Raw genomic sequence first — 23250 nt, forward strand, 5'->3', positions numbered from 1 at the left:
TTCTTCTATGTACACTCCACAACAGCAACTCAGTATCTGTTGATTAAAAACTGCCAAATTCGAATTCTCACAGGTTTCATCCAATTCGGTTCCGTCGAAGAAAAATTATGAACAGTGATTACCCGGAAGTATATATACAGGACTACGTGACAATTAAGCCACAAATATACGTAAGCCGCCGGTTTCTAGAAGTTTTCTCAGGCGCCGCCAGAGCTTTGGGACTACGCTGAGTAGCCGCACGATCGTGGTAATTCAGGGCAGAAGCTCAATCTTTGTGTTACACAATATATAACGATGCATTTCTTGACTATATATCATGTAATTGACCCAGTTACCTAATAACACCACAGAATCATGACCTTGATTCGCATTTCTACTTTTGAATTACTTTAAGACCTGCTACGGACACCAACAATCTTAACAAATCGTATGTAAGTTAAAAACTCCCGTGCACATCGGTTTCAAGTTTACGTCGCGCTCGTAAAATCATCTCTTCTCGCTGCTTCCGTAACATCTCCTGTCGTTGCTCTTTTGACTGACTCCATTTCATCTTATTTCTTGCACCTGAACCCTCTGATGATGTCGACGTCGAATCAATTTTCTCCAGCGAGTCTCCAGTATTGAGTTTTTCTTTGAGATTGTACCGTGAAATCAAATCAGGATACTGTGTTTGAGCGGCAGATGAAGTAGACGCGGAAGGAGTGGGAGCAACAGGCACAGCGTTTGGGGGCTATATACAGTCTGTCAGCGGTCTTCAACTCAATACATCCCAATACAAAGCAATCCTACCATTGGCAAGCCGCCTTCGGCCAAAACGCGATCAATTGTAACTTCAACCGACCCCGTTCGCTCGAGATCATATCGGATTTGTTCCACGGTCAGCGCAGGCGCGATGCTCTGTACAACTTCAATCATTCCCTGTGTCACCGGTCTCGGCCTCCTATATGGCGAAGATCCAGTAGACCCACCTGCAGATGCCGTTGACGCTCCAGACGCGCCAGCTTCGGTTGATGACGAGTTTGATGATGGAGCAATCAACCAACGAATAACAAAAAAACCAATAATAACGCACGCTAGAAATGTCGTAGTAGCGTTATCAGTAGCCATAATGCGAGCTATAATTTATTGCGATATCTACTCTAATATCCCTTACCAAATTTGCAGTTATTGTGAGAACCAGTATTACTGTGGCGGCGGTACCGAATTAATGCCAGTTGTTCACGCGCTCACCGTTCACAATAAATTTACCCTTGCCCTTATATACCTCAGTGACCAAAACACTTGCTGATTTTCACTATTATACATAGACACATTATACATAATACAAAACAGCAAAGAATGATTAGAACAATTTATATTAAGTGAATGTCTCATCACATCACGGACACGACCGACGTTCCTTCTTGGAACCGAGTTCGGAATACTCTGTTTGCATTAGAGAAAAAGCCCTCTTTTAGACTGACAACTATGAATTGAGATCTAATATGTTAGTAGCAACCATAGAGTAATTGTTGTTAGACTTACCCTTTGAATCTTGTCTTGATCAGCCGTCCAATGTTCTGTGTATGACTTAAATCAAGCGCCGCGTCAACCTCATCTAAAATGTACATTGGTGCAGGTTTGAATTGAAGCAATGCCATAATTAAAGACAGGGCAACAAGCGATCTCTGGCCACCACTCAACTCTGTCAAGCTTTCTTTCCAGATTTTTCCAAGGCAAACCTTGACTTCCAGTCCTTCAGTGACATCCTTGCCTTCGCACTTATCAAGCCGTGCAAAACTTCCGGGAAGCATGTCAGAGAAAATCTGACCGAAATCGCCGTCAACCTTTTTCCATGTTTTGACCAATGCTTCTCGTTTGTACTCGTCTAAACTTTTAATTGTGTCTTCAATTTTCTTCTTGTCTTTTTCAATGGTTTTTAGCATATTTCTCAGCAACATCTCCTTCTTTTCCACTGTGTCGATCATATTCATCACCTTGCCGTTCACAGTCTTCTTCATTTCATTATACCGTTCGCTTAATCTCTTCATGCTAGACTTGCTCTCTTGAATATTATACCCGGAATAGTCGTAAGGCGTGTTATGTCGGCCAAACGACCTGATGTTGTTAGTAAAGCATATATCGTGCAAGCAAATAGACTCACTCCTTCTCTTCTTCTACCCAAGTATATTGTTTCTGAAGTTCTTCGAGTCTCGCATGGCTGTTTTGCCTATCAGATTTCTTCTTTTCAAGCTCATGACTGCATTTCTGCATGTTCAGACTCAAATCCTCAAGCTGTTGAGCCTTCACTCTCCGTGTGTTTTCCAGCGCAGTAATTTCTTCTTCATATCCAACAAGTTTGGCTTTTTCTTGTTCCACTACTTCCGCGGTCTGGGTGTAGCGAATCTGAAGAAGTTAGTTTGCGCATATTCCTCGCTCAAATTTTCATACCTTTGTGTCAGCGTGTTCCTCTTTAATTGACACAATCTCTGTATTTAATTCTTTCCAGGATTTTTTGGCCTCAACAAATGACTGATTTGCTTGAGCAATGTCACTTTCAAGTTGTTCTAGTATCTATTAGTTGATATCTGATGCAAAGTAAACAATAATTGTACCCTTTTCCATCTTGATTAACTGCAACTGCTTTTGATCCTCCCTAATTTTCTGGGAAGCTTTCTCAACTTGATCTTTGAGAGTCGCTAGCTCAGTCTATTGAGTGTTAGCGGTGTCATTCTTCTGTGCAACATCTCACTAACATGCAGCTCTTCAAGTTTAGAGCCTTTGTTTTTGTTGAAGTCATTCATATCTTTTTCGATCTTGACAATGTCCAACTCTGCTTTGCGCTGATCAACTTTGTTGGATTCCATGTCTTGATGCAATTTCTCGATTCCCTCGACCGCTTTATTCAGTTCCTGAATAATGGCAGAAGACGAATTGTTTGCAATCTGTTGCTCCATGAGTGAAACTTCATGCAGCTTTAAGTCGATTTTTTGGGTGATCTTGATGCCATTGTCAATCTTGACTTTCTCAGCAGACATAATCTCCCGGATGTGTCTAAGGTTACCAATTTCCATGTTTCGCTCTGCCATTAACTTGTTGAGCTCCTGTATGGTGATCAGCACACCGCTGGTGTTCGGAGCACTACCACCAGACAAAGTACCGTTAGGGTCGTACACGTCGCCTTGGAGAGTAACACTTTTCATGCGCACTCTCTGATCGAACGTGACGCGTTTCGCTGTTTCAGCATCCGCGCAAATTAGCGTTGACCCAAACACGTACTCCATAGCCCGTGTAACCTCATCGTCATATCCTACCAACGACAGCGCGAAATGCACTCTTCCAGGAGCAATGGTTTTTGCAGCTTTGATTTTCTCGGCAGCTGCAACAAAAGCGTTGATTCTATTCAATGGGATAATGGTCACCCGCTTTCTAAGATTTCCTTTCTCCAGCAATTGAGTTCCGGTAACCTCATTGTCTACGACCACATTATATAGTCGTCCACCGGCACAAATCTCGAGCGCAGTAGCAGCCTCAAATTTGTCTGGCTCAATTGAAAACAACTGCGCAACAAGACCTTTCACTTTATTCCGATCAAAGTTTGGTGCTGGATCTGTATAATGGAAGTCAATGCCGGCAACTTGTCTCTTCAGGCTGTCAATTTTTGCCGTTAAGTCACGGACTTTTTTCTCCAGGTTTGTTTCTTGTTGTTTCATGTTTTCGTGTGCTTCAGGATCAAAATCCATGGCCTGAAGTGTTGATTTGAGCTGTTCACATTCCACTTTCAAACTTGTCAACTTTTGAAACAAATTTTCGTTCTGCTTAGCTGCCTTGCCAGCTTTTGGCTTTAGCTCTTGCACTCGATTTTGTAAGTGAGTAATTTGAAGCTTAATCTGCTCCTGTTTGGTTTTAGCTTGACTGGCAGCAGTTCTTGCCTCTATAGCTTTGTTAGTCTCTTTGCGTTTTATTCACTCAAGAGTGCGCACCTTCTAATTGATCCATAAATCCGTTCTTTTGTCCTTCCTTGGACGCGACACCGACGCGAAGGGTTTCAAGAAGCTCCTCTTTACTTGAAGCTTGAAAACAGAGAGCATCGTATGCCTCTTTAACTTGCTGAAAGTTCGTTTGGTAATCGGTCAACTCCTTCACTTTGACAGGAAGTTGAGCTTGCAGCTTTGATCGTTAATATTTTGTTACTATTCAGTAACTCTTACTCACCTCTTTGACACTTTTCTGAAGATCGTGGCCTTTAGCCTCTTCGTCGCTAATGTTCTTTGTCTTCAGTTCCAGCAAAGTATTTAGTCGGACAAGATCGTGGGACAATTGCTTCATTTCTTGTTCAAGTTGCTGGTATTTCTTTCCTTTGAGTAGCTCTTGTTCGCGTAAACTTCTGACTCTTTCGACATCTTCTTCAATCAGTGTCATTTCTGATTTAGTCTTCGCTGTCTGTGCTTCAATTGCTTTCATTTCTTGGGTCTTGGCTGCAACAAGCTGCTCGAAGTTATTTAGAAGTTCCTATATACCACATTAGACCAAACAAGTTAATAAGAAAATTGTTGATACCTGATAGTGGATGTAGTCGTGAGAAACAACAATTTTGGTGAGTCGTTCAAGATCGGATTGAGTTTGCTGTAAATCAAGAAATGATCGCTTTTCAGCTCTAAGCTTCTCTAGCTTTGGTTCAATTTCCTCCCGTAGTAACTCGTTCATTTCTTCAACTTTCTTGTCTTTTTTTGCCATGGTCTTTAACGCTTTGTCACGTCGCTCTTCAAACATGCGTGTACCTGATGCTTCTTCGATCATAGACAGAATTTCGGTGGGCTTCATGTTGAGTACTTTTGTAATACGACCCTGCATAATTAAAAAGTTTGGGTTGTTGATGTTGAGTTGAATCGATTGAAATAGGTTTTGCACAGTCTGTTGCTGAGCTCGGTGGCCATTGACTAAGTACTTGCTAGTTCCTCCAAGAACAATCTAAAATACTTAGTTAGCCTTATTGATAATTCAGCAGTTGTTTTACACACCTGTCTTGTGACACTAATTTGAGGACAAGTCTCAAATCCAATAGGACTCTCCGACTCATTTTTATTACTAAACACAATTGTAACACTGGCCTTTGTAACACCAGCCTGTCCTCGTTTGTAAATCAAATCTTGCAAATTTTGTGCTCTGACAGTGCTCATAGTCGTAATTCCAAGAACAAAGCAAATTGCATCAAGAATATTTGATTTGCCAGATCCATTCAACCCTGTGATACAGTTGAACTGCTCATCCCAGCTGCTAATGACTGTACGGGTTGCGTAGGATTTGAACCCGTCAATAATCAGTTCTTCCAACTTCATTTGTAAGCTTCTGTGTGAGTTGCTCCAAAGTTCTCAAGCGGTGATGTATTGGAGAAATCTGACAGAAATATTGTTTGTGGTTGGGAGCAACAACGCGTCTTGTTGACTATCGTTGTCATGACAACCACAAACTTAGTTATGGCAGTATATTAAGCCACATTAGATTGCTAACTTTGGATACTCTCGTACAGAACTTATGCGGCTACTGTAACGTAAGAACGAACTTGTAGTCACACCCATTATACATCTCTTACCCTCGCTTGATGACCAAAAAGTACCAAAGTCTAAAAGTACCGGGATCATGAGCTCTCTTATATTTGCTGTTACTAGTGATTCACTCTGTCTTTAGCACTTGGCGATATATATGCTGAATAAGAGGAAATTTTGATTGTGATGTGCAGTAGTATTTTTTTACTATTTGCGTGTTAAGTTCCCAATTTTTACTTAGAGATCAAATATTTTAAAATACTGAGACAGAATATATGGTTGGACATCGCCAATTGCTAGTAGGTGTGTGGAAATATGGCGACTATGTTTGCATTTGACGAACCGGAGATTAACGGTGATCGTGTCACTCGAGTGAGAACAATGTCCACGTCCTCGATTGGTTCTCTTGATGAAGCTTGGATTCTTCCTACTCAGAATGGCAGCGGTTTCAGCGATGTGGCAAATATGGACGCCGTACGTACGCCAGCAAACGAAATTAATACCATAGTAAAAGATAATGAAGAACCAGACACGGTAGGTATCTTGGGAAGTAGACTCAAGAACATGCAATTCAAAGATGAGCAGACCCTGGGTACTTCTTATAAAGTCGATATTGATTCTGATTATATCTCAAATTCAGACGCTGAGTTTGCAAGTAAACTGAGACCGTCAGACTTTGAGTATATCAAAGTTTTGGGTCGGGGGTCTTATGGCAAAGTTCTACTGGTACGTGAGAAATCCACGGGGAGACTCTATGCTCAGAAGCAGCTCAAAAAGGCATCAATTTCTATTTACAAAAAAACCGTCGAACAAACGAAATCTGAAAGAGCAGTGTTGGAATCTTTGCGACATCCCTTTATTGTTAAATTATTTTACGCTCTTCAGGACCAGCATAAGTTGTATCTGATTCTGGAATATGCGCAAGGAGGTGAGTTGTTTTCTCATCTGGCTATGGAGAAGTTATTATCTGAGAGCGTTGCTTCTTTCTACGCTGCAGAACTAGTGCTCGCCCTCGCTCATCTGCACAATAATGTTGGTGTCGTGTATCGCGATCTCAAGCCAGAAAACTGTCTTCTTGACGCCCGAGGGCATCTAGTGCTAACGGATTTCGGTCTCAGTAAAGTTGCAGACGACAGCGGTACGTTTAAGACGTTTCTGGGAACTCCGGAATACATGGCGCCGGAAGTTCTTTTAGGATTACCGTATGACTTCGCAGTCGATTGGTGGTCACTCGGTGCTTTAACTTATGATCTGCTTACAGGTGCACCTCCATTCACTGGAAACAATTACAAAAAGGTCATTGAGAAGATTCAGAAGACGAAGCTAGCTCTACCTTATTATTTGAGTGCAGAAGCCAAAGATCTTGTTGGTCGACTTCTCACGAAGGATCCGAAGGAGCGTCTTGGTAGCAACATGCCTAATGATTTGGCAACGATTAAAAACCATCGATTTTTCCGAAACATCAATTGGGAAAAATTAGAGCGGAGTGACTCTAGCATTGTCCCGCCAATCGTTCCTATTATCACTGATCCCATCTTGGCAGAAAATTTTGCTGATGAGTTTACGAGCATGGCAATTAGTCCGGCTGATGGTTTTGCAATTCCTGGATTTCATGTCACTAACGCCGATAACGCTCTTTTCGAGAATTTCACATTTACGGCAAGTAACAGTTTCATTGAGGAAGCAATGGCAAATAGAAGCTAGTCTATCTTGCAGGCGTTGAATGGTTATAAACAAAATTCGTTTGTGGAGTTCGGTCGGCATTGTCGTGGTCATAGATTATGTACATCATGTTATTAGAATGGGCGCGCTTTGCTTCATAGCATATTTATAGATTAGAAGGCGCACTATATTGTCGTAGTAATTTCAATTGTTGTCATAGTGATTTCAATTTCATATACTAATTTAATGGAAACTTCAACTTGAACGCCTTGTCCTGGTGTTTTGTTGTGTATAAAAATGCGGCAATCATCTCGCTGTCCCGCGCCGGTAGTGCCGTAAAGTGCCGTTTAATGTTTCCTGCAAGTTCCTCTTTTCCGATTCTGTTGGTATGTTTATACGAATATGTTTTCTTTCCGGCTGCGCTTTTTAGTAGCTCACCCTCAAAAGAAAGTGCAGAGGGCAGGTTCAGCCTGTACGTCGTTCTGTACTTGCGTAACGCAGAGACTGGAAAAGTTTCAAAATTTACCTAGACAGTCAGTGCCAGTCCTTAAACACGATACAAAATTTTAACTAACCGGATCCACATTTAAAGCATCTTCCGTGTTGTTGTTCATCGTGCCAGCAATACTTGCCGGCACCGCAGTGCTTCCAGAGTTGGCCAGCGTCGTCAAGTTTCGCTTACTACTACTCAAACTTCCTGTATGTGTTGTGCTTCGTGAATTTGAATGATGTGTTGTAGAACCAGTCATTTTGTTGCGTTAATAGTCTTTTTTTGGTGCTACCGGTTAGTCTTGTGAGGCAGCTAGTCCTGTTCAAATTTATCCTTTGTTAAGTTGAATTGACAGCAATCGCTATTGTAATCAAAGGGTCTAGTACAAATAAATACCCTTACCCGATGACTTAAAACCTTAACTGCTACGGAGGTTCTAAATTTAAACTTTAGCGCCGCTCGAGCATTTTTGTTAACTTTAAATGTTACTTTTGCGAAAAATATGATCTAAGTGATCAATTATGCCCAACGACTACTTCTATTATAATATATATCCCTAATTATCCTTACAAAACCCAGCAATCAAATGCAAATTTTGGCAAAAACCTTTTTGCTCAAGTGATCTCAGTGCAACATACGTGACAAACGCAAACGCAAACGCAAACGCCAGTTCAAAACCAACATCACCGGGAATCAATTTTGCGATTGGGCCGGTGAACCAGACTTGGAACATGCCGTCAACCGTACTAGCGACACCGGCGCCAAAAGCGACCAAGGCAGCCAGGCCTAGTGGAAGCTTTGATGGGGTGTTGTACTCGTCAACATTGTATCCGCTATATCCACGAGGGAAGATAAAGTGATCGAGAAGGGAAATACCTTCATAGATGGCTAGCCAGTAGCCAGTCAAGTTCATGAAGTTGTCCATGAAACTTCCAAACGAATAGTAAGCAGGAATTGCAATGCCAATGACAACACCGGTAGCAATGAAAGTCCAAATGAATCGTGGAACTTTGGCAAGGTGGTGAGACACTGTCTGGACTGAGAGTGCCACCGAGCAGAAGTTAGGGCAGTTGTTGGCAACGGTAGACAGACCAAGAACAACCAGGCAGAACTGTCCAAATCCATGGAGCGAATCCTGAATGAAGATCGAGTAGAACAGACCACCAACTGCGTTATCACCGTAGTTCGCTGCGTTCTAAGGGTCGCTCAAGGTTCCAGTCATGCAAGCCTCAAGGTTCCAGTCATGCAAGCAGCACCGAGAATCATGCAGAACATAAGCGGAAAGCCGAGACCGCCAACAATTCCCAAGAAAATCCTGGTCTTGGGAGTGCTCTTGGGCTGATAGATAACGTAGTCCGAGGCAAACGAAGCCCATCCAGTGGCGTAGTCGAAGATAGCACTTCCGAACGAAAGTACGTTTCCGGCTTCAATTCTTCCTGAACCCATAGTTCTGGCAGTAAAGTTGCCAGACATAGTGAAGCGAGCAATGACAATCAAGAAAATAATGAAAGTGGGGATCCACGACCATTTCTCGTAGATGTGAACAGTCTTATATCCAAACAGGGTCACGATCATTGTGATGACAGAGATGACAATGGCACCAACCCATGGAGGAAGCCGTTGACGGTATGCAAAAGTTGAGCGGCAACGACGGTGTTGACAGAGCCCCATCCAACTGAAGCGATGCAGTTAAGCACTGCAAAAACCTTGACACCGTGGTAACCAAACCAGAAACGAGACAAAATCATTTGGCGAAGACCAAACTGAGGGCCGAAAGTAGAGTAGAGCAACAGGAAGCATTCCAAGAATGCTAAAGAAAATAATGGTTGCAAGTGAATCCCAAAAACTCATTCCAAAAATGGTGATACCAAGCGTTCCGATAGAGAATGTCGAAATGACCGTGTTGGCAGCAAACCTATACGTTTCGTCAGACCAGTTTATCACAATGTATTACAGACATACCACATAGCAGCATTCCAGAGAGAGTCGTCAACCTTTTCTTCCTCGGGAATGCGTTCAATTCCGTGTACTTCAAGCTGAAAGCGAGTAGCAAAGCTTTGAAGCTTCTCGATGACTGATCCACTTTGAACGTCGACTGTGTCAACAGTTCCCTCTTTTTGGGAAGTGGTGGTAGAGTATGACTTTGATGATTCAAGATCAACAGCCTTCTCAAGGTCGACTGTTTTTTCAGCGTCATACATATTAGCACTTGAAGACATCATTGCAATTCAATAAGAGTCAAGTCAAGAAATCTATGAATAGACAACTGAAAAGACGGACGCGCTTCAATTTATGTTCGGACCAAATCATATCTTGAACAATCTTAAGAACTCAAAATATTTTTTCCTAAGTTCAATAGCTTGATCTGATTGATAGAAAAAGGCTGTTAAGTTCTGGAATAAGCTATCGCCAACCTGCCGAAACAGAGAATTGTTTAAGCGCTGTCAAAACTGAATCATCGGCCAAGTGCGCCTTCAAAGCACTGGCAAAACTTTAATTTCTATTTCGGAACCGGATGAGCCCCTGACTTTTTAGCTCACTTTGTCCTTCAATCACTCATCCCCGAAGAGAAACAGTTCAATTTCTTTGGACATCTTCACTGTCGATGAATCTTTAATTCGCAATGATAAGAGATTGCATGATATCCACCTCTGTTCTGATCTGAGTTGATTTTCTGGCACATAAACAGTTAAATAACGACTTCGCCATAGGCCCATTATTTTCAGTGGCCTACCGCAAGCCACGTCCATTGTCATATTATTCAATATTCAGCCATGAAAAAATCTCTGCTTTTAAATTTTCATCTATCTAATGAAAACGAAAAATGTGGTCTGCTGCAGCCCAATTGTCTCCGCTTCAAAAAGTTTAAAAATTTCCTTTTGCTTTAACCAAAAACTCCTCCCGAACACCCTTAACATACTCCATCAAAAACAAGCAACGACTTTTTCTGCTAAATCCAATGCACGTCTCCTCTCCATATACTATGCACTACTTCCGGTCTGCTCCGTTGTTGTGGCAAGTCACGGATTCGGTCGTATCCGTGCACATGCCATCTGTAGTGAGTCAACAGGTCAAGATTGCTGATATCACCGTTGATGGTAAAAGTGGACGTGCTTTCAACCTGTACGTCCACCCCTGCTGTTTTCAAATGGTCCAACAAACCCGTATATATGTTTCTGCAATCGCGAATGATTAGTTTCTTAATCGGAGACGTTAACACTTCGCCTTCGAGTAATTGTTCTGTCGTAATAAACTCCCCGTCTATGACTGGCTTGATGGGTAACCTTAAAAGTGCAAGTATACCATTTCGTGTGACTTCCGGTGAGTACAGAACTTCGACGTGCTCAAGTTCATCAAGCGAGCGAAACAGTGCAAGAGACTCGTCAGTTATTGTGTTTCCAAGTACCAGACTCTTCAAATGGGGGCATAATGAAACTATATTGTCGACAAGAGTGAATCGGTTTTCAGGTACGAAGTTTGAGCCTGAGACGGCATCAATGTCAGCGAAAATGGATGATGAGTAGTCAATTAGTCTTCGGTGATAACACACAGAGGACAAGTCCAAGTGCACAATATTGGTGGTATTCAAGCTATGCATGATTCGCAACAAGGCAAAGTTTCCAAGAAAAGGATAGGCCACATCAGCAAGAGTCAAAGACTTTAACGACGGCCCGTTCTGTCTGTTTGAGTCGTTTAAAGTGCCGTCGGGTGCCACTGTCACGAACCTCGGTGTTTCGGTTGAGCACATAAAGTCCAGAAATTCGCAAGAATTGTTCAAGAGTATCTGTGGCACCATGGAGTACTTGATAGTCACGCGTTTGAGGCACTTAAGATGCGTGAGATCAAGTTCCGCTGAATGCTGAAATCCACTGGCGCTGATTGCAAACGCGTCAATCCTGATCATTGAAAACTCTTCTAAATTTGGTAGTACATATAACAGTCGCTGCATTCCAGTCATCCAAAGCAGAATCCATTTGTTCGAGTTGTAAAGCGGAGATGTGAGATATCTATAGAGGTATTTGGCCTCAGGATCCGGTGATCCAATATGTAATCGCCTCAAGTTTATCACTGATGCAGTATTTAAGCTTGGAACGTTGATTTGAATTGTGTCCTTGAAGATCTCAAACCAGTCTGCTCTGAATGAGAGAGAAGTCAAATTTGGCATCGTGTTGGTCAACAAGACGTTCTCCACAAATTGGGACGCATCTCTGATGTGAATAGAAAGACTGCTCAACCGAGATAAGCATTTCAAACCGAGAATCGGGCATGTAATTTGTGAAGTCAATTGCAAATGATTCAACTTTGGCCATTCTTGTGTAAGCACTGTAGATTCACATTCGCTCTGTTCTTCTGAATCCAAATCTGGTAAAACCAAACTTAGTAGATTATGCTTCGCTTTGTTGACGTCTTCGAGCACTGCATCAGCTGTCACGTGAAGGTCAAAGTAGTCTAGATCAGACCAAAGCTCTGAGCTGTCGAAAATGATATCTTGCCATAAAGTACTGACTGACTGACACTGCTCAATACACGGATATCTACAATACTTTAGAATCCCAATAAAAAGTTCTATCGGTAAATACTTGGCCGGATCAAGACAAGTAGCCATTATTGTGCCATATATGACTTTGTGCTAAGTGGTATTCACACTTCACTCACTTAAGATCACTCACGAAGCTAAATCACGTGCAGTGAGAACCACTCGCGAACAATTTCCATAAGTTAAGGCAATTAAAGAATGACGTATTGCAGTAATCCAACCAGGAAATTTCAAAGATAGATTATATACGGATTAACTCGACCAGCAAGAGAGTAAGCGCCTTTAAAGCTCTGCGCGTTGTCAACATTTTCCAGCATATACACTTGTGCTATATTTGAAAAGGTATTGTTCCGCCGCAAAAACTACTACTCCAGGTAGCAAAAACAAAGATAGAATTTATTAAGACTTTATAAAACAAAAAGAATAATGCATTTTATATTCTCAACACATTTATTGAGCGTTGATGTGAAGGCTAGGTTTAGGAGTGGTGACTGCCTTGATCAACTCAGCAACGACCTTCTCCTTTGACTTTGCAGCAAGCTCCTTGATGGTAACGAGCTCAGACTGAACACCAGCGTTGGCTTCCTCTTCTGCCTTGGTGTTTGAGCTAGAATGCTAAAGTAAAAAATGTCAGTTCATCATTGCTATCGCGTAACTTCGTCTCAATTGCTACAAACCTCGCTCTCGAACTTCTTAAACTCGGCCTCCTTAGCAGCCTTGTAAGCCTCAATTTCCTTAGCGGCTTCGCTACGAGCATCCTTCAGCTTCTGGGTACGGTCTGTTCACTAGTTTTAGCTTCTCGTTGTACAGATTATAGAAACAATGTACTTACAGGCTCGGGCCTTTGACACAATAGCCTGTGCTTCCTTCTCGGCCTGTTACAACTATTAACACCAATTGGCCCACTTTGATTAAATTTCAAATGGTCATACCTCAAGAAGGGTTTGGATTCCAGTAGAGCTCTGAGCAGACTAAACAAATTAGCAATTGTCCATTATGAGTCAACAGCATTCTGCAAAGCAGAAAATGATGCAATCATTTTATTGCAAATACCATAATAAATCATACCATTTTGTATAAATTGAACTGAACTTGTTATAGTGAGCAATTGAATTAAGAGAAAGTTAACGTCGAAGTTGCGTTTCGTTTTTGTCGACCGAAAAGAAGATAAGGCGTAATGATCACAAGTCACAAATAAGTCACAAATCACATCTACTTTCGGAAATCACTTTCGTTACACACGTCCAAATTGATTTGAGATACACACTGCGTAAAACAATGTCTACAGCGTCGAAGATCACATTAGGAGCTGTGAGTTTATGTGCGGTTGGTATTATTTATGGTGTTCATTATACTCAAGAGAAAGAGCAGCGGGTAAATCATCATCGTCGATTCTCCTCAATTCACTTGATCTAACGTTGTAGACCATGTATCAAGGTGTTATAAATGACGTTGAACGGCAAAGAATAAAGAAAGAACGTATAAATGAATTGATGTTACAACAAGCCCTGCAAAAGGAGTATGAAGCAGATCAGCCTTTGATCTCTTCAAAGCAGAACAAGTAGTGAACCTTGTCAATGCGTCCACACTTTTGTTATTTAATTTCTTAGATAATTAGAGTGGTACTCTACTATAGCTACGGTTCACGGTAAAGATCCAGATCAACGTTTCGTAAAATATGTACATAATACTTTCAATCTTACACATCATTTTCTTTTAGCCGTCCGCCGTCTTCTCTTTCTGTTCCGTCCCTCTGCAATTTCAAAAGTTTCCTCGGTTCCGTTAATCTCTTTCCTCCAGCTGTCAAAACTCATTTTTTTAGACTCCTGTTGCGCAGGTGTCGCATAGTAATCATTTTCCTGAGGCAACCGGAACTTACCAACATTGACTTGCTTGAAAGGATAAGGTGGAATCTTGAGCGTATCGTTTGTGTGATCCTCGCAATCAACAGCTTCCGCAATCAACATTTTAGTTTTCGCTCGCTTCGGCGGTATAGACTCTACTGGCTCTGCCTCTAAAAGCTCTGGCTCTGTAGGCTCCGACTCTATAATTTCGGATATCCTAAGCGTCGGTTCCTGTGCAATGGCGTCATTGCAATCTGGAGGTTGTTGGCTCGAACTCAAAGAAGTAGTAGATCCAGATGAGACGGTGGACTGTGGCGGTAGCGCATATCTGCCTGGTGAACCAAGCTTAAACGTCGCCAAGGCATTTTGGAGTTGAGAACCTATCTTGTCCATGAACGTGAACCGATTTTGAATTTGGCTGTTTGCTGGGGTTTCGTCGTCCTGAACTTCTATTACTATCCTTTCCTTTTCTGCCTTTGATTCTTGAGCTTCTTCAACTTTTTCTGCCTCTTTGACTTTGTCTGCATTTTCAACTTTGTCCGCTTCTTCGGCTATGTCCGCTTCTTTGACTGTGTCTTCTTCCCGGAGACTATCTTGATTGTTCAACTCATCATTCAGCGGTTGATTGTAGAACCCATCGCGCACGGGTAAACTTTCAGCCTGCGCAAGAAGTCTCGCCCGCAACTGTTCAATCTCAGCCATATCCGACCCAGAATTACTCGCAATGCTAGTGCTCCTCATCACCCGGGCCCTCTTCCGCCTCGCGTTCCTCTTCCTCGTCGCATCTTTGCCTTGAAACGGTGGTGTTCTTGTTTCTGATTCTTCAGTCGTTGGGGTATGTTTAACCTGAGTCGTGGTGCTATCTTTAAGTAACAGTAACCTTGGCGTGTCCGGTGTCAAAGCCCGAGTTAAAAGTGCACGGGTCGAGTAGGCATAATGAAATGTCTCTTCCAGCATGAAGTTGTACTTAAATAAACGCTGGTAAACGCTGACCCCGTAAGTCAACAGATCTCAAACACACAAACACTATGGAACTCACCAAAACGCTTCTCCGTCATGCAATACGTCAGCCACAAGATCTTGCATATTAAACATGCATTCGTCCTCAGAATAACAGACAAACCGTTCCGACAATGGATCATTTGATCCGTTAGATAGGAACTCTTCAAACTCAAAGTACACGATTCTGAGTAGCTCCTCAATTTTTATATACAATAGCTCTTCTGGCAACGGATAAACCACTTTGAAAACCCTGCTACTATGCTTGGGAGAGTAAAGATGTAATTTTATCCGCATCGGACACGGAGCTGCCATTGTGTTTGAATAAATCAAATCGTAAGCAAATCCAACAAAACACCACCTCCTAGGTCCTAGCTGTCAGTATTCAATTTCGCAAGATATACGCTAAAATCACATAAATCTCGGCGAATTGATCAACTTCACACAAAAATCAAAAAAGCGTCTGATACCAAACCCTCACTTTGTACACTAAATTCAGGGGTTTTCAAGGTTTACATGCAAAGAAGTTCCTGAACTGCTTCCACAGCTAAACAGTCCAAAGGCAAATGACAATACTGCAAGAGCCTGAGGCGACAATTGCGCTCATACGTCGTCAATTTTTACAGCAGGTGGTGCCTACTCAGTTCGTGTTTACAACTCAGCCTTCTGCACCGGCTGCAGTCAGATATGCTCCATTATGGAACCCGGCTACTCAAACGGCCATATACGAAGTTGTCAGTAACTCGGAAGCGCCCAAAACTTACGTTTTGGCTATTTTGAAACTTATGAGCACAATTATAGAGTCTCACAAAGTAAGCTGTACCCAAACTCAAGTAATCATTGCTGATCAATCAAGGAAGAGGTAGACGGATTATTGCTGGAATTGATGATCTCTCTCATGCAGAGCACTGGCAAGTTTACTCCAGTGCTAGCGCCTAGTATAGAGGCCACGCCAGTCATATACGAATTTGAAGTTGATAGCGTTGCAAAGCAAGTAATCCTTGTCGAGTCTAGAAATGTCATATCTGGGAAAGGGACAACTGGTTACCGGACATGGGAAGCCGCATTCTCTTTGAGCGAGTATTTAATCCAATACCCAGACACTGTTCTAGGCAAACGGGTGCTTGAGTTAGGCACCGGTACAGGCTTCGTGAGCTTAGTTGTTGGGAAACTGGACTGCGCTGCAAACATCACTGCCACGGACGGGTTTGAAGAAGTGCTACTCTACATGCGTCGAGCAGTTCACAGCAACAATCTCGAAAATTCGATACAGACGCGCATACTCAAATGGGGTCTGTCGAGCGGTGACGGAAGCGGTCACAAGCTTGAGCGTGAGAGTAGGGAGGCCGAATATACATATACGGATCCGGTCGACATCATTCTCGGCGCCGACTTGGTATGTATCAATGTAACTTTAAAATTTCTAGCTAATTTTCTGCAGACTTTCGATCCGGCAGCATGCACTTTACTGGCAGACACGCTGAACCTGCTCATGCGTCTAAATCCGACATGCAAAGTTTTGATCAGTGCTGCCATTCGCGACATTGCGACCACTTCTTCGTGGGAATGCAACCTGGCTTCACTCGGTATCAACTTCAAAACTGAGCCTGCTCCTGCGGTGACCAATTTCTTCCGAGACACTTCTGTTGACATTATGCTATATTGGCTTACTTTATCTGAATCATCTCTTGTTCCACCTCCCTGACAGCCTCCATCACCTCCGGCGAGGTTTTGACTCGGTTATCAAGTAGATGCTGCGAAAGTTTGGCTTGAAAAAATTCCTCTCTTGCACTTTGCCCCATGAACGGCTGAATCTGCGACATAAATCGCTGGGTAGCTTCTTGATCAAGCGCGCTTCCCAGACGCATGTATCTAGATAGCATGGTTTTGGTGACTTCTAAATGTTGGCGCACGAAGACACCCATCGGCGGCGCATTGGGAAACAAGATTGGACCAATTTGCGCGACCACAATTGAAAGTAAGATCAGTCCTTGCTGCACCAATGAGAGTATCTCGTAGATTGTAAATGGATAATGTTTAAATATTGGGTTTAATCTTGTAGTCAAATGCAATTCGACAATTCCTTCAACTGCCAATGCCACGAACCGCCACTGATGATTGTCGTTAGTCTAACTACCATCGCCGTATACCGCCAAGCACTCACAAAGCTTCCAAACGAACTGCTCTCAAATAAATTTAATAGCTCTAGTGTCGCAAAAGACACGATATACCTCGGAACGGCGCTTGCCCAGCCCTTTTGCAATGCCTCGTATTCTGTCTTGACCGTCCAGTCAGCGGCGTCCGGCCCAAATCTATCATAAGCGAATCGTTTCACTGGATCCGACAGTGTGTCTCCCGCCTTGCGGACCAACATGTAGACTCCATCATGGCCACCTTTATCAGGATGGTATATCCTACTGAGTTCTCGCACGTGTCGCTTTAAAGTCGCACTGTCAAAATTTAATGGGACAGAGAGCAACGCATAGAAATTTCCAGCTTGCACAATTGATTTGTAGGCATTGAAACAAGAGTACAGCATATATCCCAACACTGCCAGTACATAAGAGTATTTTTCGACTCGAGCATGGTCTAGCGTGCCTGGTTGCGGAGGAATCTTCCGTAATTTATAGTATGCTGAGGTCAACACGCTTGACGCTATCCGAGGCAGAAAAAGCCATGTCAACCGCTTCACGAGTTGATCCATATTGACTCGACCGATTTGTAGCGGCTAATCCTTAAAGAAATTCGCTTATTAGTCAGTCGTTGTATCACGAAAAACGATATAATAAAAAAAAGAGATTTGTGAGCAATGGACGACGTTTATACAGCAAGTGAGCAGGTACGGTATAACAGTAGGATTATTGAAACATTTATATGGACTGCACGCGTTCTGAGCCTCATCTCTTTGACTGCCCTAAATTCTACGATACAAATAAAACTAGTTAAGAAGGCATAGAAAACGTTGATAGCCATCATATTATATAAAGAACCGACTAACATTCTGGTATATACACCAACCCAAAATAAACAAACACACATGACGCGCTATAAATGATATCTAAACATTACGCCCAATCGGACCAGCCGATGAATAACCCATACAAAAAATGAAGACTCTAAAGTTCATTATCTTCAGCATTCGTCAAATCTCTCTTACTCTTCTTGACGGTCTCAAACACTTTAAGCATTTTCCGTCTAGCGCCGAGCGCTGAAACACCGCGAGCAATCAGCTGATCTTCAGACAACTGTACCAACTCCTCCCATGACAAACCCTTTAGATTGTCTGTATATTTGTGCAATCGTAAACTGCGCAGCCAAGAAGGAATGTCATTAAGCTGTGTCTCATCTGGAAGCTCCGTTGACTCTTTGCCGCTTTCGCGAGTAGATGAGCTCTTCTGACGAGTAGAAGACGAACCAGAGCTTGTTGTGCTAGAAGACGATGGCGCAGGTGATGCCGCTGTTCGTGATCGTTGCGTTTGCTGTGACATCGAAACTGACTGCTTTGCAGGTGCACTCATCGGAGAACTATACCAGTCCGAGAATGGAGATGACCCTAAGCCGAGACCCATTCCAAGACCAGGAAATTGAAATCCTGTTTCTGGTGAAAATGATTTGGCAGGAGTCGAAGGAAGCTGATTGTCCAAGTACGAAGCCGGGCTGCTAAAAAGTGTAGAAGCAGTAGATTGCCACGTACGTCTACCGCGAGTAACAAAGGGTGAAGACGCAGAACCCAAATGCGAAGGAACAGGAACAACTTGGCCAACTTCATTATACATCATTGTAGAAGCAACAGCTGGAGAGCTCGATCCGAATGATGACAAGGGAGAAGAGGTCTGTTCAAGCAAGTTGCGTCTTCTAAACTTACGCACATCAGTATCAAGAATGATACGATTGTTGACAGTCGAAAGAGCAGCAAGCTTCATAGCAGTCGAGGTAGCCATTATTTCAGCGTTCGCCAGTGACGACTGAGAGTCAAGCTTCATCATGTTTCCCCACCCACTATTAGCGGGAGTGAGAGTTTCCCACTGTCTTGAAGTATTTGCCATTGGCTTTGAAGGAGTCTCCCAAGATGGAGCGATAGAAGCTTTAAGAGGGGAGTCAATCTCAAGATCAACCGACGGCGGTCGGCTAGCGGACTTTTCAGATCCAATTGGAGAAATGGCTCTACCAGACATATCTGGCGCATCAACAAGAATTTCTTCGTCATCACGAGCAAGACTGGCACGTTTTGCATCTAAATTCGGCTGTTTTTGAGTGCGCTTAACACCGGCCTTGGAATCTGAATCCAAAACCCGAGCCATAGCAGGATCAAGACGCTTCACTTCCATTTCCTTCAGAACCGTCATAAAAAACCGGATTTGAACTTGAGTCGTATGTTGAAGCAAAGTGTAAAGAGCAGCAGTACGTTCAGGTTCAGTCAAAATATTTAAAAACCAAGTCTCGATCGAGTTAAGTTCAGACTTAAAAGTAGCAGAGGGTGAAGCAATAGCATCAAGCGAACCCTGGTAATCGTCAAGCTCTGAAACCCATTGATCAGCGAGCAAGCTCATGCTATCTATTTCGCTCTCAGTTCTAGAATTGCCGATGTTTACTGAAGCGATACTATGAGTATTTGCGTTTAAATGCCGCCGAGGAAATATTTCAGAAACCGGTCTTTGGAAATCGGAAGTATTGCGAAAACTGTGTTCAGTATCGATAGACATCTACAATAGTTAGTCAATGTAGACTGTTATGCCTCCAGTTCCACGTTTCTCTCCATCTTTCCATGTGAATTTGATACCACTGACACTTAGCCGACCAAGATCGAACAGTAATTTCTTTATCAGCTTCTAAAGTATAAAGCAGTAAATAAAATAACATCCAGTGAATACCAACTGAAAGATAAAGATAAAGAGAGAAAAAGGACTGAGGGGATAAATAGGATAAAAGATTTACCTTTAACGAAATAAAAAGCAGTATCCGACCAGGATCAGCGATAAATCTACTGAGATTTTATTGAATATTTATCAATAAAATATGGGTAAGTAAACAACAATATGAGAAAAAGAGAAAAAGAGAAAGAGATAGAGATAGAGCAAAGGCAAGTACAAAACGTCAATAGAAGTGAAGTGGTCAAATGGAGGGGGCGAGTGGGAAGTTTTGTATGGGGTCCGGCATCAAATAAAGTAAACATACACAGAGTCACGCTATCGGCATTTTCTACAGCCACCACAACGAATAATCACTGTTTGATAATGTTATTACTACTGGAATATACACCGGACACGGGCCGATCTTTGCCGTTTAGTTTAGTATAACTAATTTCTACTTTAAATGGTTCAAACAGGCCACCGGACAAAACATGCAATATGCCCTAACCCACCCCGCTTTCTGTTTCTGTGCCACGGTTTTGCGGACATCGGATAAGTGTCATGCCGATGGTATCCCGGGACTAGCGTGCTAAGATCTACGCTGCGTACGGCTATATACTTATTGCTTCCGGTGGATCTGCTCCGAGTCCTGCCCGTCTGCTACAATATTCGTTCCGTCTTTGGAGCCGACAATCTTTACCGAAGAAAGCAATTTATTACTGTAATTTCTATACTTATTATATATAGAAGTTGCATTATTTTCTATTTAATAGTAAGATTTAAGTATAAAAGAACAGAGAGGTCTAGGATAATCAATCAGTTATCAAACATACATCAAGCACGAACCCTTAAAAGATGGAGAGTAAAATTAAAAAAGACATATAGTTTTAATAATGCCAATTCGTACTGTTCGTATCAAATTCCAGCAATTACAAACCGCGTATAAATTGACAAGTTAAAGCGTGTGGATAGTGAAAATGCTGTGTAAGCGTATTTAATAGAGCATCCACCGGATACTCTTCGGACGCTACTGCGACAGCGCAAACCCAACTCAATGCCATCTCCCTCTTTAACCTGTTCAGTCAATTCGCTTATACAATAAATACAATTCATTTAGTCGGATTTGCTTCTCTGTCAGTGGTTCATCAAAGTTAAATAAAACTCATACTATATTTAACATTATTTAAACGTAGATAACAACAATAAATCTACTTATTATAATTGATCCGGTATATGTTTAGTATTACCGCCGCAACTGAACCTTGGCCAACTCTAATGGCAATTAGCATCCGGTGGTTAGGCCGAATGCGACAGAATGTAAATACTCTCATTCCTTTGTTCGATCTATACCAAACTCAGTTAAGCATCAATAAAGCCACCATTACCTATATTCAAGTAGTCGAACTATTGAGCTAAACTATGTTATCATTTGTTCATAAGTCCACGAAGGCAACGACCATTTGAATGGCTGGCAAATCGATTCGGGTCAGGCCCCGGAGAAGATTCGGAGTCGTAGCTGCGATAGAGGTCGATGCCGAATTCAGCACACCGTTTGCTGTCATTCAGCACGAGCATCTTATCAACTAAATCCAAACGTTTAGACTCTCCAATGTTCTCTATTCGACTAAATTCGTGCGGTGGGTTCCACAAATAACATCGAACTAGTTATCAAAACAAACATTCCAGAACCAGGATCTCCCGCTTCTCTATTTTTTCTCCGTGTTTGGCTCCGAGACAAGCTAAATTATTGAACCGGCATGAACTGACTTGGAGCTAGCATAACTGCCATGAATTGATACTAATCCAGTCAATACCGTATTATTATTATCTCCTGGTCATTAATGTATGCATAATGTATGATAGAAAACCTTTGTGTTTGTAATAAGAAGTCACCAAGATTATCTAAACAAAAGATTTAAATAGATAGCAGCAGTACCTTCTTTGCATGGAAAACATACACGTGCGAGTCACTCACTATCTATCGTACGCCAAACTAAAGATTCAAGCAAACAGAACCAGCCCAGAAGCCGCATAAACAGACTTTTATCTGATTATCCCATGTTGATAAGATTTTTATTCCATCAGTACTCTCTTTAGATTTACTTTTGCCAGAAAAGCTGTCACAGCATATATCTAATTGGACAGATATAGTATAAAACACAGCAAAAACAGAGTAACAAATCATTTCACAGCCTACGACATTCACTCAGCAGTGTATGACGATGGATGCGACAATAGATGCCAAACACGACACACATTTAATGGCATACACTCTTCTACAAATTGTCTGCAACCTCTACACGAAAACTATACGTCAGACCTTCAACCCACTCTATTTTGCGCACGTGACATTATGTCGGATCCATGTATGCGGCTCAGTTCTATACTAACCAGCCTTCGTTTTATTCAGGGTGACATCTTATCGGTTTTGACTTTGCGATAAAATAAGCTTTTCACTTTGGTCTTGTCTCTCGATAACTATCCGCCTTATCCAACTTAAAGTAGTTGATCGAGGATTAAATTACTTATTATACGTAGACTCCGCCGTCTGACTGCTTATCAAACCTGTGAGAGAGTGAACATGCAAACTATTACAAAATGTGGTTATGTATGTAAAGACTGGTCCACAAAGTATTTTCGGTTACAGTTCAATTAGAATGCATAATATGCGATTTAAAGAACAAACTACTACGTTATCAGAAGCAGCACGAAGATTACAGCAACAGACGAGAGCTCTAGATTGACTCTCTCTAAAAGATTTGCCATTTCCCTTGGATTTCAACTGTAGTACTGGTACTTTTAAACGCAGATGATGCAATTCTATGTCGAGACTGTATAAGTCTCAGCAGCAATTTGGCTAATTTCTGAGGTTTAAAAATTGTCTCGGCGTATTTGAAAGTCATAAAGGTGAACAATTGCAGATTGCTTTCTAAATAAGTAATACCACACCATGACGAATTTATCGCTTATTGTTCTACACGTATTACTGCTTCTATGAAAGACCTCTGATTTTTTGTACGTTGCTTTGCTTTTATTGAAACCCTGGTCGTTGCGTCCCTGACTTCATAATCCTGGCATCTATAACCATCATACGCTATTATTCAGTTTGCAGTTTGCGATTTGCAGTATATTAAAATATCAAACTATGTCTTTGATATAAAAAATCCATTTTTACTAAATTTAGGTAATACTGATTTCTGTTTACATCTGCTGGTAGAGCCGCCAGGTTCTTCTCGATCGTATATATTTTGCTCGTTACTATCTACTGAAGATATATGTATAATTATATTCATAACATAACTATATAAAAGTAACAAACAGATAGAACAAGCAAAGTACAATA

General features: G+C 41.9%; 12 protein-coding genes across 12 annotated transcripts; 3 read left to right on the forward strand and 9 right to left on the reverse strand.

Moving 5' to 3' along the window:
• Positions 1-178: 178 nt before the first annotated feature.
• Positions 179-1188, reverse strand: V1512DRAFT_264033 (uncharacterized protein). Its single transcript, XM_066916597.1, has 2 exons — positions 790-1188; positions 179-730 (listed from the first exon to the last, which is right to left on the reverse strand). Exons 1-2 carry the CDS (start codon positions 1105-1107, stop codon positions 437-439), a joined length of 612 nt encoding a protein of 203 aa, XP_066770895.1. The 5' UTR covers positions 1108-1188; the 3' UTR covers positions 179-436.
• Positions 1189-5422, reverse strand: V1512DRAFT_286936 (RecF/RecN/SMC). Its single transcript, XM_066918097.1, has 10 exons — positions 5001-5422; positions 4540-4950; positions 4195-4491; positions 3963-4149; positions 2736-3913; positions 2595-2688; positions 2431-2546; positions 2144-2385; positions 1525-2097; positions 1189-1479 (listed from the first exon to the last, which is right to left on the reverse strand). The coding sequence occupies exons 1-10, from the start codon at positions 5316-5318 to the stop codon at positions 1374-1376; spliced, it is 3522 nt and encodes a 1173-aa protein (XP_066770896.1). The 5' UTR covers positions 5319-5422; the 3' UTR covers positions 1189-1373.
• Positions 5423-5535: 113 nt separating this feature from the next.
• V1512DRAFT_264038 (kinase-like domain-containing protein) lies at positions 5536-7439 on the forward strand. The gene has a single exon (XM_066916598.1). The coding sequence runs from the start codon at positions 5841-5843 to the stop codon at positions 7227-7229; it is 1389 nt and encodes a 462-aa protein (XP_066770897.1). The 5' UTR covers positions 5536-5840; the 3' UTR covers positions 7230-7439.
• On the reverse strand, positions 7328-8010 carry V1512DRAFT_24522 (uncharacterized protein). The gene is made up of 2 exons (XM_066914362.1): positions 7763-8010; positions 7328-7713 (listed from the first exon to the last, which is right to left on the reverse strand). Exons 1-2 carry the CDS (start codon positions 7934-7936, stop codon positions 7426-7428), a joined length of 462 nt encoding a protein of 153 aa, XP_066770898.1. The 5' UTR covers positions 7937-8010; the 3' UTR covers positions 7328-7425.
• Positions 8011-8233: 223 nt separating this feature from the next.
• V1512DRAFT_248263 (permease for cytosine/purines, uracil, thiamine, allantoin-domain-containing protein) lies at positions 8234-9896 on the reverse strand (the record flags this gene model as incomplete). The annotated part of the gene is made up of 4 exons (XM_066914541.1): positions 8234-8872; positions 8902-9352; positions 9401-9592; positions 9640-9896. The coding sequence occupies 4 exons, from the start codon at positions 9894-9896 to the stop codon at positions 8234-8236; spliced, it is 1539 nt and encodes a 512-aa protein (XP_066770899.1).
• Positions 9897-10241: 345 nt separating this feature from the next.
• Positions 10242-12498, reverse strand: V1512DRAFT_24620 (uncharacterized protein). The gene is made up of 2 exons (XM_066914417.1): positions 10598-12498; positions 10242-10553 (listed from the first exon to the last, which is right to left on the reverse strand). Exon 1 carries the CDS (start codon positions 12281-12283, stop codon positions 10628-10630), a length of 1656 nt encoding a protein of 551 aa, XP_066770900.1. The 5' UTR covers positions 12284-12498; the 3' UTR covers positions 10242-10553; positions 10598-10627.
• A 91-nt stretch (positions 12499-12589) lies between these two features.
• V1512DRAFT_264045 (H+-ATPase G subunit-domain-containing protein) lies at positions 12590-13342 on the reverse strand. The gene is made up of 5 exons (XM_066916599.1): positions 13283-13342; positions 13147-13185; positions 13047-13089; positions 12892-12992; positions 12590-12829 (listed from the first exon to the last, which is right to left on the reverse strand). The coding sequence occupies exons 1-5, from the start codon at positions 13283-13285 to the stop codon at positions 12665-12667; spliced, it is 351 nt and encodes a 116-aa protein (XP_066770901.1). The 5' UTR covers positions 13286-13342; the 3' UTR covers positions 12590-12664.
• A 130-nt stretch (positions 13343-13472) lies between these two features.
• V1512DRAFT_264047 (uncharacterized protein) lies at positions 13473-13933 on the forward strand. Its single transcript, XM_066916600.1, has 2 exons — positions 13473-13588; positions 13639-13933. The coding sequence occupies exons 1-2, from the start codon at positions 13493-13495 to the stop codon at positions 13777-13779; spliced, it is 237 nt and encodes a 78-aa protein (XP_066770902.1). The 5' UTR covers positions 13473-13492; the 3' UTR covers positions 13780-13933.
• On the reverse strand, positions 13870-15686 carry V1512DRAFT_264048 (uncharacterized protein). Its single transcript, XM_066916601.1, has 2 exons — positions 15098-15686; positions 13870-15046 (listed from the first exon to the last, which is right to left on the reverse strand). The coding sequence occupies exons 1-2, from the start codon at positions 15370-15372 to the stop codon at positions 13921-13923; spliced, it is 1401 nt and encodes a 466-aa protein (XP_066770903.1). The 5' UTR covers positions 15373-15686; the 3' UTR covers positions 13870-13920.
• Positions 15687-16063: 377 nt separating this feature from the next.
• Positions 16064-16609, forward strand: V1512DRAFT_197956 (nicotinamide N-methyltransferase-like protein; the record flags this gene model as incomplete). Its single annotated transcript, XM_066913170.1, has 3 exons — positions 16064-16353; positions 16399-16453; positions 16499-16609. Coding segments are annotated over 3 exons (456 nt in total), but the record flags the coding sequence as incomplete, so codon positions are not given.
• On the reverse strand, positions 16394-17967 carry V1512DRAFT_291726 (uncharacterized protein). The gene is made up of 2 exons (XM_066918263.1): positions 17222-17967; positions 16394-17168 (listed from the first exon to the last, which is right to left on the reverse strand). The coding sequence occupies exons 1-2, from the start codon at positions 17759-17761 to the stop codon at positions 16725-16727; spliced, it is 984 nt and encodes a 327-aa protein (XP_066770905.1). The 5' UTR covers positions 17762-17967; the 3' UTR covers positions 16394-16724.
• A 32-nt stretch (positions 17968-17999) lies between these two features.
• V1512DRAFT_264053 (uncharacterized protein) lies at positions 18000-20167 on the reverse strand. The gene has a single exon (XM_066916602.1). The coding sequence runs from the start codon at positions 19758-19760 to the stop codon at positions 18174-18176; it is 1587 nt and encodes a 528-aa protein (XP_066770906.1). The 5' UTR covers positions 19761-20167; the 3' UTR covers positions 18000-18173.
• Positions 20168-23250: the final 3083 nt, after the last annotated feature.

The sequence above is a fragment of the Lipomyces arxii genome, assembly GCF_038497795.1.
Source record: "Lipomyces arxii strain Phaff 12-163 unplaced genomic scaffold V1512scaffold_10, whole genome shotgun sequence".
Taxonomy (NCBI): domain Eukaryota; kingdom Fungi; phylum Ascomycota; class Lipomycetes; order Lipomycetales; family Lipomycetaceae; genus Lipomyces; species Lipomyces arxii.

Bases quoted from the DNA above. Each gene is read 5' to 3' on its own strand.
- V1512DRAFT_264033 (XM_066916597.1), bottom strand. From the start codon at position 1,107: ATGGCTACTGATAACGCTACTACGACATTTCTAGCGTGCGTTATTATT. The intron at 731-789 runs GTAGGATTGCTT...GACTGTATATAG, and splicing joins CCGAAGGCGGCTTGCCAATG to CCCCCAAACGCTGTGCCTGT.
- V1512DRAFT_24620 (XM_066914417.1), bottom strand. From the start codon at position 12,283: ATGGCTACTTGTCTTGATCCGGCCAAGTATTTACCGATAGAACTTTTT.
- V1512DRAFT_291726 (XM_066918263.1), bottom strand. From the start codon at position 17,761: ATGGATCAACTCGTGAAGCGGTTGACATGGCTTTTTCTGCCTCGGATA. The intron at 17,169-17,221 runs GTGAGTGCTTGG...GACAATCATCAG, and splicing joins GCAGTTCGTTTGGAAGCTTT to TGGCGGTTCGTGGCATTGGC.
- V1512DRAFT_264048 (XM_066916601.1), bottom strand. From the start codon at position 15,372: ATGGCAGCTCCGTGTCCGATGCGGATAAAATTACATCTTTACTCTCCC. The intron at 15,047-15,097 runs GTGAGTTCCATA...TTACGGGGTCAG, and splicing joins CATGACGGAGAAGCGTTTTG to CGTTTACCAGCGTTTATTTA.
- V1512DRAFT_286936 (XM_066918097.1), bottom strand. From the start codon at position 5,318: ATGAAGTTGGAAGAACTGATTATTGACGGGTTCAAATCCTACGCAACC. The intron at 4,492-4,539 runs GTATCAACAATT...TGTGGTATATAG, and splicing joins ACGACTACATCCACTATCAG to GAACTTCTAAATAACTTCGA. The intron at 2,098-2,143 runs GTGAGTCTATTT...TAACAACATCAG, and splicing joins TGGGTAGAAGAAGAGAAGGA to GTCGTTTGGCCGACATAACA.
- V1512DRAFT_264053 (XM_066916602.1), bottom strand. From the start codon at position 19,760: ATGTCTATCGATACTGAACACAGTTTTCGCAATACTTCCGATTTCCAA.
- V1512DRAFT_24522 (XM_066914362.1), bottom strand. From the start codon at position 7,936: ATGACTGGTTCTACAACACATCATTCAAATTCACGAAGCACAACACAT. The intron at 7,714-7,762 runs GTTAGTTAAAAT...CTGACTGTCTAG, and splicing joins ATGCTTTAAATGTGGATCCG to GTAAATTTTGAAACTTTTCC.
- V1512DRAFT_264038 (XM_066916598.1), top strand. From the start codon at position 5,841: ATGGCGACTATGTTTGCATTTGACGAACCGGAGATTAACGGTGATCGT.
- V1512DRAFT_264047 (XM_066916600.1), top strand. From the start codon at position 13,493: ATGTCTACAGCGTCGAAGATCACATTAGGAGCTGTGAGTTTATGTGCG. The intron at 13,589-13,638 runs GTAAATCATCAT...CTAACGTTGTAG, and splicing joins CTCAAGAGAAAGAGCAGCGG to ACCATGTATCAAGGTGTTAT.
- V1512DRAFT_264045 (XM_066916599.1), bottom strand. The intron at 13,090-13,146 runs GTATGACCATTT...TAGTTGTAACAG, and splicing joins GAATCCAAACCCTTCTTGAG to GCCGAGAAGGAAGCACAGGC. The intron at 12,993-13,046 runs GTAAGTACATTG...ACTAGTGAACAG, and splicing joins TGTGTCAAAGGCCCGAGCCT to ACCGTACCCAGAAGCTGAAG.